The sequence below is a fragment of the Papio anubis genome, chromosome 6 (assembly GCF_008728515.1).
Source record: "Papio anubis isolate 15944 chromosome 6, Panubis1.0, whole genome shotgun sequence".
Lineage (NCBI taxonomy): Eukaryota > Metazoa > Chordata > Mammalia > Primates > Cercopithecidae > Papio > Papio anubis.
The window spans coordinates 30,770,585-30,785,280 of record NC_044981.1 but is presented as its reverse complement, the minus strand read 5'-3'; the positions used below and the strand labels follow the sequence as shown (position 1 = coordinate 30,785,280).

Below are 14,696 nucleotides of genomic sequence, written 5' to 3'. Positions count from 1 at the left end.
GAGATGCATGACAAAGGTGCCGTGATGGTTCTGTCCTGGGGACTGAGATGGCTGGGGAGGGGCCTCCTCCTGTTCCGAAGCTTGTTCCTCCCACCCCCACCAGGCCCCGTAATCTACCTTTTGGGCAGTTAAAGGCTGAGAAGTGAACACAGCTCCAACCCCACTGCCTTGTAGACCTTCAGGCAGATCTGTGGCAGGTATTGAAATGCACGCATACAATTAGGCTCAGAAAGTCTACACAGACAGGAGATGGGCACATGAACAAAGGCAACATGACAGAGTCGGGGAAAAGGCTTAAAAGACTCACGGATGCTACCAAGATTAGACAGCTGGCCACAGGACACCCATCCCCTCAGAAGGCAGAGCCAATGACCCCAGCAGACAAGCCCAGGCAGGGCTGAGCCTGGAGGCACAAGCCTTACTTAAAATCGACAGAGAGGGGCATGCCCCAGTCCAGACCTGGCCTTCTGGCCTTCCGGCTGGGGATCCCTGGCCCGGCCCCTGTTGAACTTACCCAGGCCCTCCACTGCGATCAAGTTTTGGGAGCAGACAGACAATCATCATCTCTCACAGACAGGCATTCCGTTGGCTATTCTCTTGCAAACAGAATCAAGCACTAGGCCAGCAGCATGAGCCTCAAGAGCTCCGGAGGCCAGGCCAAGCTCAGCCTTCCTGCACCCACTTACAGAGTACTCTCCCGCCTCCTCTCCATCTTTCTGCCGAAATGGCCCTAAACAAAGCACATCCCTCAATCTGGGGGCTGGGGGAGGGATGCACAATGAAGCTGGATGCCTGAGTCCCCCAGAGGACGGAGGAACTAGATACCTAGGTCCCTGTGGGGGGCCCTTGGTGCCCGTCTGAGGCTCAGTCTTTGAGGGGATTGTAGAGGGGGGTTGCTGGAGCTCCTTTTAGCGTCTCTGAAGGGGATTCTGTGTGAGGGGATTGGGACTGGGGGTTGGGGAGCAGGAGAAATGATCCCAAATCCAAGGCCCATTCAAGGGTTGAGCACTTGTTTAGGGTTAGAGCTGCCCCCTCTGGGGACCGGGATTGTCCAGCCAAGGCCATTGTCATGCCCCCTTCCTCCAGTCCCTCCCAGGCTTCTTTGAACCTGAAGTCAGATATTTTTTCTCCCTACCCCTTGGTTTTCCCCACCCAGGGCCTAGGGCTGGAGGCCTGGCCAGGAGGTGAAAGGGCTGGGACTACTGTGACGGTGTGAGTTTTTGGTTGAGAGGGGAGCAAGGAACCTGATGTGCAGGTTCTATAGTGGAGGGGGCTCCAAGCGGGTGTCAGATCCCTCTGTTTGGGCAAAGGTTGGGAAACTGAGGCCCAGTCAGTCCAAAGCCTGGTCCCTTGAGGGGAAGTAGGGGCCAACTCCTCAGTCTGTTAGATGAGGAGACTTCAGAGTATGATTCTGGAAAGGGGTGGGAGGGATACACACGGAGGCCCAGTCTGGCAGTCTACTCTTGAAGATGGGGTGAAACTTGGCAGGCTGGGCAGATGGTGCCAGGCACCCAGGCTGTGGGGTGGCTGGATTTGGCCAGTATCTGGGTGGGAATGCCTAGGGTTCTGGATGGGTCAGGGGGAGGGCATCAGGGAGCAGCTGGCCAGTGTGCTTATGGCTGTTGATGCATTGAGGGATAGCTCCACACACACATTCAATAAATTTGAGGAGCTGAGGGGTGACTGGCTCCCCGTGAAGGCACAGTGCCAGAGGTCTTTGGAGAGGGGGTCAAGCACTTGGGTTCCTGAAGAACATGGTGGTGTAGGAGTGATTCCAGACAGCTGGGACATGCAGAGCCCCAGAGAGTGCCAGGGTGCAGGCTGGGAGTTGAAAGTTGGGTGTGGTGGCTCCGCCTTTAATCTGATACTGGGAGGCAGGCCGAGGAGGTCGGCTTGAGGAGACAGGAATTCAAGACCAGCCTGGGTAACATAGCAAGACCCCATCTCTACTAAAAATAAAAAAATCAACAGGTCGAGGTTGTCCAAGCCTGTAGTCCCAGCCACTCAGGAGGCTGGGGCAGAAGGATTGCTTCGGCCCAGTAGATCGAGGCTGCAATGAGCCAGCATTGTACCCCACTGCACTCCAGTCTGGGCAACAAAATGAGACCCTGTCTTAAGGTTTTGATTGGGGGACCTGTGCCCGAGGAGTCCTGGAGGAAGTGGTGTGTCTCGGTTGCTTCCACAGACACCACTGCCACCACCGTTAGGCAAACATCCTTCGCCTCAGTTTCTCCCCCCCACCTCCCTCTCCTCCACCCATCCAGGGGGCGGGGCCAGAGGTCAAGGCTAGTGGGTGGGACTGGGGAGGGAGAGAGGGGTTGAGTAGTCCCTTAGCAAGCCCTCATTTCACCAGGCCCCCGGCTTGGGGTGCCTTCCTTCCCCATGGCGGGACACCTGGCTGGTTGCAGCCTTCTAAGCCCCTCCGGTGGTGGAGGTGACTGATGAGCCAGGGGCCAGGCCGAGGCTGGGTTGATCCTCGGACCTGGCTGAGCTTCCAAGGCCCTCCTGGAGGGCCAGGAATCGGGCCGGGGGGTTGGGTGTGACTCGAGGGTGTGATTCCCCCGTGCCCCGCCATATGAGTTAATGGGGATGGCGTACTGTGGGCCTCAGGTTGGAGTGGGGCTAGTGCTAGAAGCAGAACCTCTCAGCCTGAGGCCCGAAGCAGGCAGAGTGGAGAAACGCTCGATGGGGCCTCCCCAGAGCCCTGCACCGTCCCCACTGGTGCCGTGAAGCTGGAGAAGGAGAAGCTGGAGCAAAACCCGGAGGAGGCAAGTGAGCTTCAACGGGGTTGGGGTGTGGGGAGGTGGTCATGACAGGGCAGCCTGATGGGGAAGTGGTCACCTGCAGCTGCCCAGACCTGGCACCCAGGAGAGGAGCAGGCAGGGGCAGCTGTCCTGGCCTGGGAGGGGTGTGTATCGACTGCAGGCAGCCTTGGCAGGCAGGGGCCGGGTGGGAACTGGAAGCTGGAATTCGAAGAGACAACTGCAGGTGAGGGCAGAGAGGAGCCTGGGAGGTGGGTGGCCCAGGCTGGCCCCTGTGACCCTTGTCCAGGGTCTCTCACATTTCCTAGGCCTGCCCAGGGTCAGGTCATTCATTACCGGCCCAGCACCAGACTCAGCTTGGGGTTGGTTTGAGCTCCTATCCCCACCCTTAGTCCTGCTTGACCCTTATCAGACCCAGATCTTGGCCTTAGGGTTAAGCAGAGCCTGGGGGTAAAAACAGTGCTTATCCCAGGATTATTGTTCCTGAAAGTCTAGGGTGTGGCTCGTTTCTGATAGGGGCTCCTGTTTGGGCTGTGTGTGTGCACGTGTGGAGCTGGGTTTGCAGTCAAGTATAGGGCTTGTCTTCCCTTGACCTGTGCCTCAGGCCAGTGACTTGCCACTGTGTTAAGGTGCACACCCTGGCACCCCTTGTAGAGAGCTGGATTTTGATTGACTTCAGCCTCGGTTCCAAAGTTGTAAACAAGAAAAATGGTGAGAGATTTCTCCAGGCCATTCCCCAAATGTAGAGCTGCTGAGGGATTGAAGGCATCCAGCCCTGCTGAGGACTATTAAAGATGTATCTTCCAGTCCTTCAAGGCGACAAGTGTAAGCAATTAGAGATTAAGTACTAAGCCTTGAGACCTCACAAAAAGGTGTGACTGGTTTCTGGAGTGACCGAGAAGCCCCAGCCTCTTTGCAGGAGGTCACTGCTGAGCCTTGAATGATAATGGCTGGCAATTGTGGTCCACTTCCTAAGTGCCTGGCTGTGTGCTCCGTTTATACATCATTACCTCATTAACCAGCACAAAATCTCCTAGGGGGAGGTATTATTATCCTATTTAACGGGTTTTAACTGCTAAATGATGAAGCAAGGATTTGGACCGGTGTTTACTTTATTCCAAGTCTCCAAAATAGAATTTGGAAAATCTAAGATAGCAGAGGGCATTTACCAGTTTGAGTTATTGGCTGAGCAGAAGTTGGGAATGAAAACAGCCTATTTGAAATTGATAGGATCAAGCACCCTTTGAGGCTTCAGGACTACAAAAAGGCCTTGTTTTTTTCCTCACTAGCTGTGTTCCTCTGTCCCCCGGCAGCCTCACTGGCGTGCCCCAGGGCTCAGTCCTTCAACCTCTGCTCAATCTACCCTTCCTTCCTCTCACCCACCCTCGAGGCTTAAATGCCATTTAGACACTAGATGACTACCGCGTTTTCTGTCTCCTGTGATGGCTCCCTGAACTGCTCCACCCCGATCACCCAGTTGCTCAAGGCCAAGCCCAGTCATCCTCAGTTTCTTTCACATCCTACATCCTATCCTTAGGAAATATCCTGAATCAATCACAGCCTAACCCCCTGCCCTCAGCCACTATCATTTCTGCTGGGATTACCGCAGTAGCTTCTCGAATTCTACTGCTTCCTCCCTACTGTCTGTGGCCAACATGTCAACTAGAGGCTGGGCACAGTGGCTCACGCTTGTAATCCCAGCACTTTGGGAGGCCGAGGCGGGCAAATAACGTAAGGTCTGACCAACATGGTCACCAGCCTGACCAACATGGAGAAACCCTAGCTCTACTAAAAATACAAAATTAGCTGGGCGCGGTGGCACATGCCTGTAATCCCAGTTACTTGGGAAGCTGAGGCAGGAGAATCGCTTAAACCTGGGAGGTGGAGTTGTGGTGAGCCGAAGATCTCTGTTACTTCAGCCTGGGCAACAAAGGCCGAAACTCTCAAAAAAAAAAAAAAAAGAAAGAAAGAAAGAAAAAGAAAAAGATGAGACCAGTGGAGTGGTTCACCCTGCAATCCCAGCACTTTGGGAGTCCAAGGTGGGGCAGATCACTTGAGGTCAGGAGTTTGAGACCAGTCACCAGCCAGCATGAGTGAGAGCTCCATATCTACTAAAAATACAAAGTGTGGCGGGTATGGTGGTGGGTGCCTGTAGTCCCAGCTACTCAGGCAGCTGAGGCAGAATAGCTTGAACCCAGAAGGCAGAGATTGCAGTGAGCCGAGATCAGGCCACCGCACTCCAGCCTGGGTGACAGAATGAGATTCCATCTTCGGGGAAAAAAAAAAGTGAGAGATCATTTCACTCGGACTAAAACAAAGTCACTACGTCCGCAACAGGATCCACCTAGCCACCAGACCAGCTTTGGGCTCTGGCAGGCCCACTTCAGGGCCTTGCCATTCTTGTCCTTTGCTCAGATAATCACCTTCTCTGTCTTTAAAAGTGTCACCGTCCTCCATAATCTCTTTCCTTCCTTTACTCTACTCCTGTAGACTGCTTTATTTATTTATTGTTATTTTTTTTTGAGACGGATCTCACTCTGTCCCTCAGGCTGCAGTGCAGTGTTGCGATCTTGGCTCACTGCAACCTCCACCTCCTGGGTTCAAGCAATTCTCCTGCCTTAGCCTCCTGAGTAGCTGGGATTATAGAGGAGTGCCACGATGCCTGGCTAATTTTTGTATTTTTAGTAGAGATGGGGTTTCGCCACGTTGACCAGGCTAGTCTTGAACTTCTGACCTCAAGTGATCTACCCACCTTGGCCTCCCAAAGTGAAGGGATTACAGGCTTGAGCCACCGCTCCCAGACTGCTTTACTTTCTTCCATAACTTCTTTTTAAACAGAGGCAGCGGTGGTAGGAAAAGGGGCGGCATGGGTCTCACTATGTTACCCCGGCTGCTTTCCAACTCCTGGGCTCATGCAATCTGCCCGCCTTGGCCTCCCAAAGTGCTAGGATTACAGACATGAGCCACTGTGCCTGGCCATTTTTTATTTTATTTCCTTTTTTATTTTTCAGAGCAGGAGTGGAAGTTTATTATTAAAAAGTGATAGAGCAGGAAAAAAAGGAAAGTGCACTTGGAAGAGATCCAAGTGGGTGACTTGGAGAACAAGTGCCACACAGCACTTCTGTCACTCTGGGCGTCAGGGCCCTGTCCACTTTGTATAGCCGCTGGCTTATAGAAGGTGCTCGATAAATCTCTTGAATTCAAAAATCAATTAGGATGCCTCTGTAGTGAAAAAGATACAGTAAAGATGAGGGATAATCAATTTTAAAAATGAGCAGTAAGTACACACAAAGCACTTTATTCATTCTTATGACACCTGTTGCTTTTTTGCTGTGTTTGGGTATACGCATGCCATGTCATAGTTTGTGGGGCCCTCAAAGCAAGCTGGGGAGAGTATACTGAATTTAGCTTCTGAGACATGATGCTCTTCCTTTTTAATTAACCCAGAACTTAGCAGCTTACCTATTTCTCTAATGCCAAAACGTCCTTAGACTGGGGGTGATACTTCAGTGAAAGAGAATTTTGCAAGTATTAAATGAGCTAGCTTCTTTTTTTGTTGTTTTTCTTTGAGACAGAGTCTTGCTCTGTCACCCAGGATGGAGTGCAGTGGTGCGATCTCAGTTCACTGCAACCTCTGCCTCCCGGGTTCAAGCGATTCTCCTGACTCAGCCTCCTGAGTAGCTGGGATTACAGGTGTATGCTACCACACCCGGCTAATTTTTGCATTTTCAGTAGAGATGGGCTTTCACCATGTTGGCCATGCTGGTCTTGAACTCCTGACCTCGTGTCTGCCCACCTTGGCCTCCCAAAGTGCTGGAATTGTAGGCGTGAGCCACCACGCCCAGCAAAGAGCTTCTAACCTTCATAACCTGATAGGTGTTCTCCTCGAGTCCAGGGTCTCTCTGTCCTTTCACGGTGCTCTACATCCCCTGGATGTGCCAGTTTCTGGGGGAAGAGCAGTCCCTTGTTACATGCATGAGTCAGTGAACAGGGAGTGGGTGAATGACATTTGTGGAAAAGTTATTTCTAGAAGTTAGGTGGGCAGCTTGGAAGGTAGAGGTACTTCTACAGACTATTCCTTGGGGCCACACGTAGGTTCTTGAATCCCGAATGGAAAGGGGAGATTGATAACTGGTGTGTTTATGTTCTTACAAGTCTTCTGCCTTTTAAAATCCAGTCCCAGGACATCAAAGCTCTGCAGAAAGAACTCGAGCAATTTGCCAAGCTCCTGAAGCAGAAGAGGATCACCCTGGGATATACACAGGCCGATGTGGGGCTCACCCTGGGGGTTCTATTTGGTGGGTTCCCCTCAGCATGTTCTGACCACATCTCCCTTCTAAGGAACATTCCTGAATCTAGGCCTTTTCCTCCCCATCAAGGGAGTGCGGGAGGCACAGGGGCAGACTCCACCCTCACCCATGAAGAGGAGTGGGGAGAGGGAGAAGATGCTTGGGCTTTGAGCTCCCTCTGGGAAGAGGTGGGAAGCTTGGATCTCAGGGTCACAAGGGCCCTGCATGCTCCCTCACTTTGCTTCTCCTTTGACTGGCCTCCCCCAGGGAAGGTGTTCAGCCAAACGACCATCTGCCGCTTTGAGGCTCTGCAGCTTAGCTTCAAGAACATGTGTAAGCTGCGGCCCTTGCTGCAGAAGTGGGTGGAGGAAGCTGACAACAATGAAAATCTTCAGGAGGTGAGGGTGGGAGGGGGATACATGGGGACCTTCCCTTTCTTGGCCTAATTTCCATTGCTTCCATCCCTAGCTTGTAGCTCTCCGTCTTTGGTGCAGTGGTTCTCAGTGGGATGGAGTAAAATTCCTCAGTTCTGCTGGGATAAGGTCCAGAGCCAACCCTTCCAGGATCCTGCCTTTTCACACCACCTGGCTTTGCTGACACATCTAGTCACAGACCCCCGTGATGCTGTTACTCAGCAAGTCCAAAGCTTGCCCTTGTCACCCCCTTCCCACCTGCACAGATATGCAAAGCAGAAACCCTGGTGCAGGCCCGAAAGAGAAAGCGAACCAGTATCGAGAACCGAGTGAGAGGCAGCCTGGAGAATCTGTTCCTGCAGTGCCCGAAACCCACACTGCAGCAGATCAGCCACATCGCCCAGCAGCTTGGGCTCGAGAAGGATGTGAGTGCCATGTCTCTCTGCAGGCTCCATCTCTCTCCCCTGTCACCACCTCGCTCTCCCTAGCTCTGGCTCCTCCTCCGACTGCTCTAGGGGCTGTTGGCTTTGGACAGAATGTGCAAGCAGAGTCAGGCCCATCTCAGCTCATTGTCTAATGTCACTCTCCTTTCTGTCATCCACCTGCAGGTGGTCCGAGTGTGGTTCTGTAACCGGCGCCAGAAGGGCAAGCGATCAAGCAGTGACTATGCACAACGAGAGGATTTTGAGGCTGCTGGGTCTCCTTTCTCAGGGGGACCAGTGTCCTTTCCTCTGGCCCCAGGGCCCCATTTTGGTACCCCAGGCTATGGGAGCCCTCACTTCACTGCACTGTACTCCTCAGTCCCTTTCCCTGAGGGGGAAGCCTTTCCCCCTGTCTCCGTCACCACTCTGGGCTCTCCCATGCATTCAAACTGAGGCGCCTGCCCTTCTAGGAATGAGGGACAGGGGGAGGGGAGGAGCTAGGGAAAGAGAACCTAGAGTTCGTGCCAGGGCTTTTGGGATTAAGTTCTTCATTCACTAAGGAATTGGGAACACAAAGGGTGGGGGCAGGGGAGTTTGGGGCAACTGGTTGGAGGGAAGGTGAAGTTCAATGATGCTCTTGATTTTAATCCCACATCATGTATCACTTTTTTCTTAAATAAAGAAGCCTGGGACACAGTAGATAGACACACTTATCTTGGTTTGTCCTCCTTCAGTTACGGAGGTGGGGATGGGAATATCCAATGCTCATTCATACCCAAGTGAACCTGAAATCAAGGTGCCATTGAAACTCCTTAAGGTCACGCAATGTCAGAGGGAGAGGTGGGATTGCAGCCAAGTTTATTTGTACAGGGTCCTCTTATAGGCTAGTTCCCAAAAGCCTGTGACACAAGAGCTTTTGCCCATAGAATCAGTCACCATGTGGCTGTTACCTGTTCAGAGCTGGCTTTTTGCTTTCCCCACCCTACTCAGGAATTCTTAAATGGCTTTATACTTAGAAACCGTCTTATTTCTGTTGTACCTAAATCACCCCAACCAGAAACTTCTATTAATACTTTGTGCTTTCTTGATAACTTTGGTTTCCACTTAAGGTTTTTGCATACTCCGCCCATAAGTAACTCATTAGATACTAAAGTTTTATTCCTGGCTCTGCCACTAGTTCATTAGGGGTCTTTGCCCCAGAGTCATTTCCTCCATGTAAAAAAACTTGGGCTCATTAAATTTAGGTAGGAAAGGGTGGATGTGGCAGGTTGTAATAGAACAGGTCAAGATAAGGCTTTATTTCTACTGAAATGATGCTTTGACAATAGCTTGGCTTGGTGTAAGGCTCACAAAAGAAAATCACATGTACCATGTGTGGGTTAAGCAGTTTGATTCACACTGGACCAGGCCAGCCCAGTTGCCCTCTGCTGTGTCCACCTGTGGAGCGGAGCTGTGTCGCAGCCATCACACTGGTAAACTGCTATAGCTGGTTTACCAGGCTTTCTCTTCCCCTGATGGTACGGGTGAAGCCTGTAAATAAATCTTCTGCTATCTTTGTGAACTTAACCAAATCCCGGTTACCTTATTTAAGTGGAAATAGATGTTTTCCCTTAAACTAGAAACCTTAATTACCTGTATTCCTACCTCCAGCTCAACCCATATATTTGCACGTTTCCAGTAAGCAGATTGTATTTCCATCTCTCCTCCCCTTTCCCTAAGATTCTGAATTAGTTCTCCAGACCTTGCCAAGTACATTCTCCCTGGAAAGCAAGGAATATATCACAGACCTACAAGAGTAAATACCCAGGAGTGAATAAAGCTGCTTGTCCTTGACTTAGAAATAAAAGCAAAGCTCTGAAAAGCCAGGTCACTACGATTTGGTCGGAAGCAGGACTAGCCACAGAGTAGGGAAGTTTTGGGGACAGGCCCTAGGTTTTCCCAGAATGCCTTGGGTGATGCCACCAAGAACCTTAAGAACTCCTTCTTACATTTTCCATCAGTTGCAGGCATGGCTTTTGCAACTGATAGGTGCTCTGACCACAGATATTCTGGTGTCCATGGCAACATGGCCTTATAGCTTGTAATAGTGGGAACTTCCAGCTCACTGGCAATTTCCTGGAGGTGGCAATATCTTTGGCAGGAAACCATCTCTTCTGTCAGCTTGGCCACCAGGGTCTGCTCCAGGCCCTGAATGAGTCCACATCAATCCGCCCTTCTTCCCTGTAGTCATTCCCTCCTGGGGAGGGAAGGGAAGGGGGGCATTTAGCAGACCCATTTGCTCGCTGCTGTGTCTACTCATGGGCAGGTGTGTCCGATGGTGCCTTGGTGGTGGACCTTAGGTCTGGATGCCAGCCCGGCACCCTGGGCATCGGAAGTCGGCCTCCCTTGCAGCCTGGATGCTGCAGCCAACACAGGCCACATGGAACCAGACGTCACAGCCATCACACTGAACCCAGGCCACTGTCTCTTCCTGGGGCAGGCAGCAACAAGGAGCTGCACAGGGCTCCCCACCCCCAACTGCAGGGGGAGCCATGGGGGCGCTCACTGGGTACTTCCGAGGACGGCCACGTCGATTTCTGAAGGAAGTGACACAGACACAAGGGTCACTGGAAACCTGTAGGAGAAGGCCTAGACCTTGCCACCCTATGGCTGGTCATAGGGTGAGGCCACAGAGGCACAGTGGTCTGAGGACTAAGGTGAGCCTGGACTCCGTCCTTAAAAACACATAGGGTGGGCCTAAAAACCTCTAGTGTGAGCCTGGAAGTTCCCCATCCTTAGGCACTGGAAGAATGGGGTTAAAGCCATATGAATGTAAAGTAGGACATGCCCACTCCGGTTGTTTTATAAGCACTACCCCACCCCACCTCTCATTTTCTCCTGCACATATTTTTCTTTTCCTATCAGAGCTAACCCAGGTCTTGCCATTCCATCTATTCCACCTCCCATGCCCGTCCCCCAAGCAGGGGAACCTCCTCACAGCCTAGGGATACAAGGAATCAAAAGGCAGTAAAACACTGAGAGGGCCAAGTGAGGACTCTACTTACCCAGTGGGAGTCAGTGGGGATTTGTCTACACGGAGTTTCTTCCTGGGCTCCGTAAGGACCGGTGGCGGGCTCTCAGAAGGCTGACTCTCATCATCCAGTTCCGCCAACACTCGGTGAACAGATTTCCTCCGATTGCGTGGGGGTGGAGCAGAAGGGGTGGTCCCCACTTCCCCAGGTGGGGCGGGAACAGGCAGGCTCCTTGGTCCACCCCAACTAGGGGAGAAGGTGAGGGGCTGGGGCCGGAGCTTGCTGAGGCTGCCGATGGAGTTCAGGATCAGTGTGGCCTTGGGGGCAGGGGAGAGGGTGCTGAGAGGCCGCTGTGGAGCCCCCTGGGAGGGCAGCATAGGCCGGAAACCAGCCCCAGCCCGGGTTTCTCCCCTAGATCGTGGGATGGTAATGGCAGCAAAGTCCTGAGGCTTGACTCGTACTTGTTGGAACATGAAGTAGAACTCCGAGGGGCTGGTTCCTGGCGGCCCTTCAGGGCCAAAGGTCAGGAGGTCTCCATCACTCAATTCCAGCCTGTGACCTCTTGGGAGTCGGACATTATTGACCAAAGTACCTGTTGATGGTGGGGCACCAGGCAAATACGGAGGACAAGAACAGAAATGACCAGAGTCAGGAGTGCAGAAATCTGGCTCTGTCTGGTTTCTGGGGAAGAACATGAAACTGCTATCAGATTCTCCCTCACATCCTAAGCCCCTCAGCAGGTGACAGGTACCAGGCAGTACGCTCCTTGTCAGCTGGGAACAAGTCTGTGTTACTTGTGCTTTCCTACAAAGGATCCCTGCCCTCACTCTCCTAAGGTCCAATTTTCTTCCTTTTTTTTTTTTTTTTTTTTGAGGTGGAGTCTTGCTCTATTGCCCACGCTGGAGTGCAGTAGCGCAATCTCAACTCACTGCACTCCGCCTCCCAGGTTCAAGCGATTCTCCTGCCTCAGCCTCCTGAGTAGCTGGGATTACAGGCACGTGCCACCACATCTGGTTAATTTTTTTATTTTTAGCAGAGACATGGTTTTACCATGTTGGTTAGGCTGGTCTCATACTCCTGACCTCATGATCTGCCCGCCTCAGCCTCCCAAAATGCTGGGATTACAGGCGTGAGCCACCATGCTCCGCCCTAAGGTCCAATTTTCAAACATGCTCACTCTTCCCCAGCTCCAGCTCGTTCAGATTCTAGCTCTACCACTTACCAGCTATGTGACCCTGAGCAAGCTTTTTGTTTGTTTTTTTTTGTTTTTTTTTGTTTTTTTGAGACGGAGTCTCACTCTGTTGCCAAGCTGGAGTGCCGTAGCACGATCTCAGCTCACTGCAACCTCCGCCTCCCGGGTTCAAGTGATTCTCCTGCCTCAGCCTCCTGAGTAGCTGGGGTTACAGGCGCATTCCACCACACCTGGCTAATTTTTGTATTTTTTTTTTCAGTAGAGACGGGGTTTTACCATGTTGGTCAGGCTGGTCTCAAACTCCTGACCTTATGATCCTCCCACCTCGGGATCCCAAAGTGCTGGGATTACAGGCATGAGCCACCGCACCTGGCCTTTTTTTAAAAATTAATTAATTTTTTGGTAGAGACAGGTTTTCACCATGTTGCCCAGGCTGGTCTCGAACTCCTGAGCTCAAGTGATCCACCTGCTTTAGCCTCCCAAAGTGGTGGATTACCGGTGTGAGCCACCATGCCCAGCCCTGGACAAGTTCCTTAATCTCTTTGTGCCTCATTTTCCTTTACTGTAAATGAGGACAATATTAGTGCCACTTACATTCAATACACTTAAAATAGTGCCTGGTTCATAACGGGAAGCACTAGATGAATGTTGGCTACCATAGTCTAATAACCACAACACTCCTACAACTGACTTTACCAAGAGGAAGAGGTTTTGCCAGGGGCCAGTGGCAGAACTCAAATGTGAATCTAGGCTTTCTGAGGCTAACTCCCTCAAGTCAGGGAGAAAGACACATACCCAGATTACTAAAAACATTATTCAACATAGAACTGCCCTAACCCAGGAACAGAGTGCCTCAGCAAAGCTGGAAACTGAATCAAGTCTAAACTTGGCCTCTAAACATCCCCTCTGTGACATCTTTCTGATGATACCCCAGGTCCTGTATGAGCTAAACGGGACCAACAAGGGTCGGTCTGGCAGAGAGCTTCTGACTGTGCATACTTCTGGTGGGAAGATGAAGGTCTGGACAATTACCATCCATCCAATCTGATGGGAGTATGGGAGGCAGGCAGCAGGGTCTTGTGGAGACCTTACTCATTCCAGCCTGGAACTTCAACCACCCAGGGGCAAAGCTGCCCTGCTTACTGCTCACCTTGGCTGCTGTGGTCTTCCAGGCTGACCCTCCAATCATCACCCCGGGGCTCGGCGTGCAGTTCGGCGTGGATCCCAGAGATGAGGCCAGGCTCCTGCTGGGGCCGCAGAGCCACATCACACAGGTCGGCCCTGTGGCCCAAGCGATAGGTGCAGCCAGCCCCGGCGGGGGGGTGGAAGGTGTAGAGATCACCGCCCCTGCCGCCCCCTATGCGCAGCAGTTGGAAGCAGGGCAGCATGGGCGGTGCCCCCTTTGCACCACCTCTTCCACTTTAGGGATCCATTTCCTTTCCCACTCCTGGGCCACGCACCGCTGGCTTAAGTTCGCTTCCCAGTCTGATGTAAACTTGAGTTGTGCTGTGTGCAGTTTCAACTTTGAGCACACTACCTGAATAGTCCAAATTCAGAGTGCAAGCAGCCTAGGACTCAATGCAAAATCGGTTGTTAAGCCGACTTGCAAATGAAAAATTCCAGGAAGGTCTCCGTGCAATGCAAACTCAGGAACACGTCCTATGGCACCTCACTTGAGCTGGATCTTCAGGTCGCAAAATATCTGGGGAGCCTCCAATCTGCAAGGCAAGGATACTTTAGGCAGCTCCTGTGTGTGTCGGTGTGGCGGGGCGCGGTGGGGAGGTCCTGTTATACACACGCCTACGTGCAGTACGAACATATCACCTCTGTGTAATTCGGAGAAGAGCAGCTTCTTCCTGTCAAACCTGCTTATCCTAATAGAGCACTCCCGCTTGCCTGCGCCCCGATCTTCTGGCCAATCCCTCACTCATAACTAGTTTGAACCTCCGAGGGCAATGAATCTACTGTCATCCCCCAAAAGGAAGTGCAAACGAGTTCTTAAGTACTCCAACAAATTGGACCTAAACCCCTACTTCCCGGCTTCTCTAGGTGGGATAAAAACAGGAAGGGGCTCCCCGCGATCATGCAAGGCATACCCGGCCTTTTCCCTCTCGGCCCCAGCCCCGTTTCGGATCTACCAGCGCGGTGCAGTCTCCGAGTAGCCTCCTCTTCAAGCAGTGCCAGCCTGTGCCGCGGGTCCCGGGACCCCCTGGGCTCCTCGGCTGGAGCCGATACTGCTGCAGCTGTTTGACAGCCAGGAAGCCGGGGCCAGGAGGGGCGCGGCCTCGGCGCGCGGGCAGCGCCTACCCCTCCTTCGGAATTCCCGGGCCCGAACTTCGCGCCGAGCGAGCCCGCCCCCGTGCCGTTTCTGATTGGCCAGCTCATTTGCTCTCTTCCGCGCCATTGGACGGCTCCCTAAGATCTCCCGCCTTCCGCTTTTTCTGATTAGTTCACAAGTTTTCCCGGGTTCCCGCAGTGGGGAGGAGCCGCCTGGGCGCGGAGATGCGTCGACACATTCTGTGGGCCCAGATTTAGACGCCACTGCGCCTGCGTACACCTTTCCTCCTCCCTACAGTGAGATAGGACCTTAGGGCGCCCGCCTTGCGC

The 14,696-nt window shown here is 52.5% G+C and overlaps 2 protein-coding genes across 2 annotated transcripts; one reads left to right on the top strand and one right to left on the bottom strand.

The window, feature by feature from the left end:
* The first annotated feature begins 2,176 nt into the window (after positions 1–2,176).
* POU5F1 (POU class 5 homeobox 1) lies at positions 2,177–8,599 on the top strand. Its single transcript, XM_003897319.5, is given in 8 exon segments — positions 2,177–2,439; positions 2,442–2,566; positions 2,568–2,635; positions 2,638–2,768; positions 6,940–7,060; positions 7,319–7,449; positions 7,731–7,889; positions 8,073–8,599. Coding segments are annotated over 8 exon segments (1,059 nt in total). The 5' UTR covers positions 2,177–2,382; the 3' UTR covers positions 8,340–8,599.
* Positions 8,600–8,727: 128 nt separating this feature from the next.
* Positions 8,728–14,606, bottom strand: TCF19 (transcription factor 19). The gene is made up of 4 exons (XM_003897320.5): positions 14,228–14,606; positions 13,240–13,807; positions 10,931–11,489; positions 8,728–10,462 (listed from the first exon to the last, which is right to left on the bottom strand). Exons 2-4 carry the CDS (start codon positions 13,475–13,477, stop codon positions 10,222–10,224), a joined length of 1,038 nt encoding a protein of 345 aa, XP_003897369.1. The 5' UTR covers positions 13,478–13,807; positions 14,228–14,606; the 3' UTR covers positions 8,728–10,221.
* Positions 14,607–14,696: the final 90 nt, after the last annotated feature.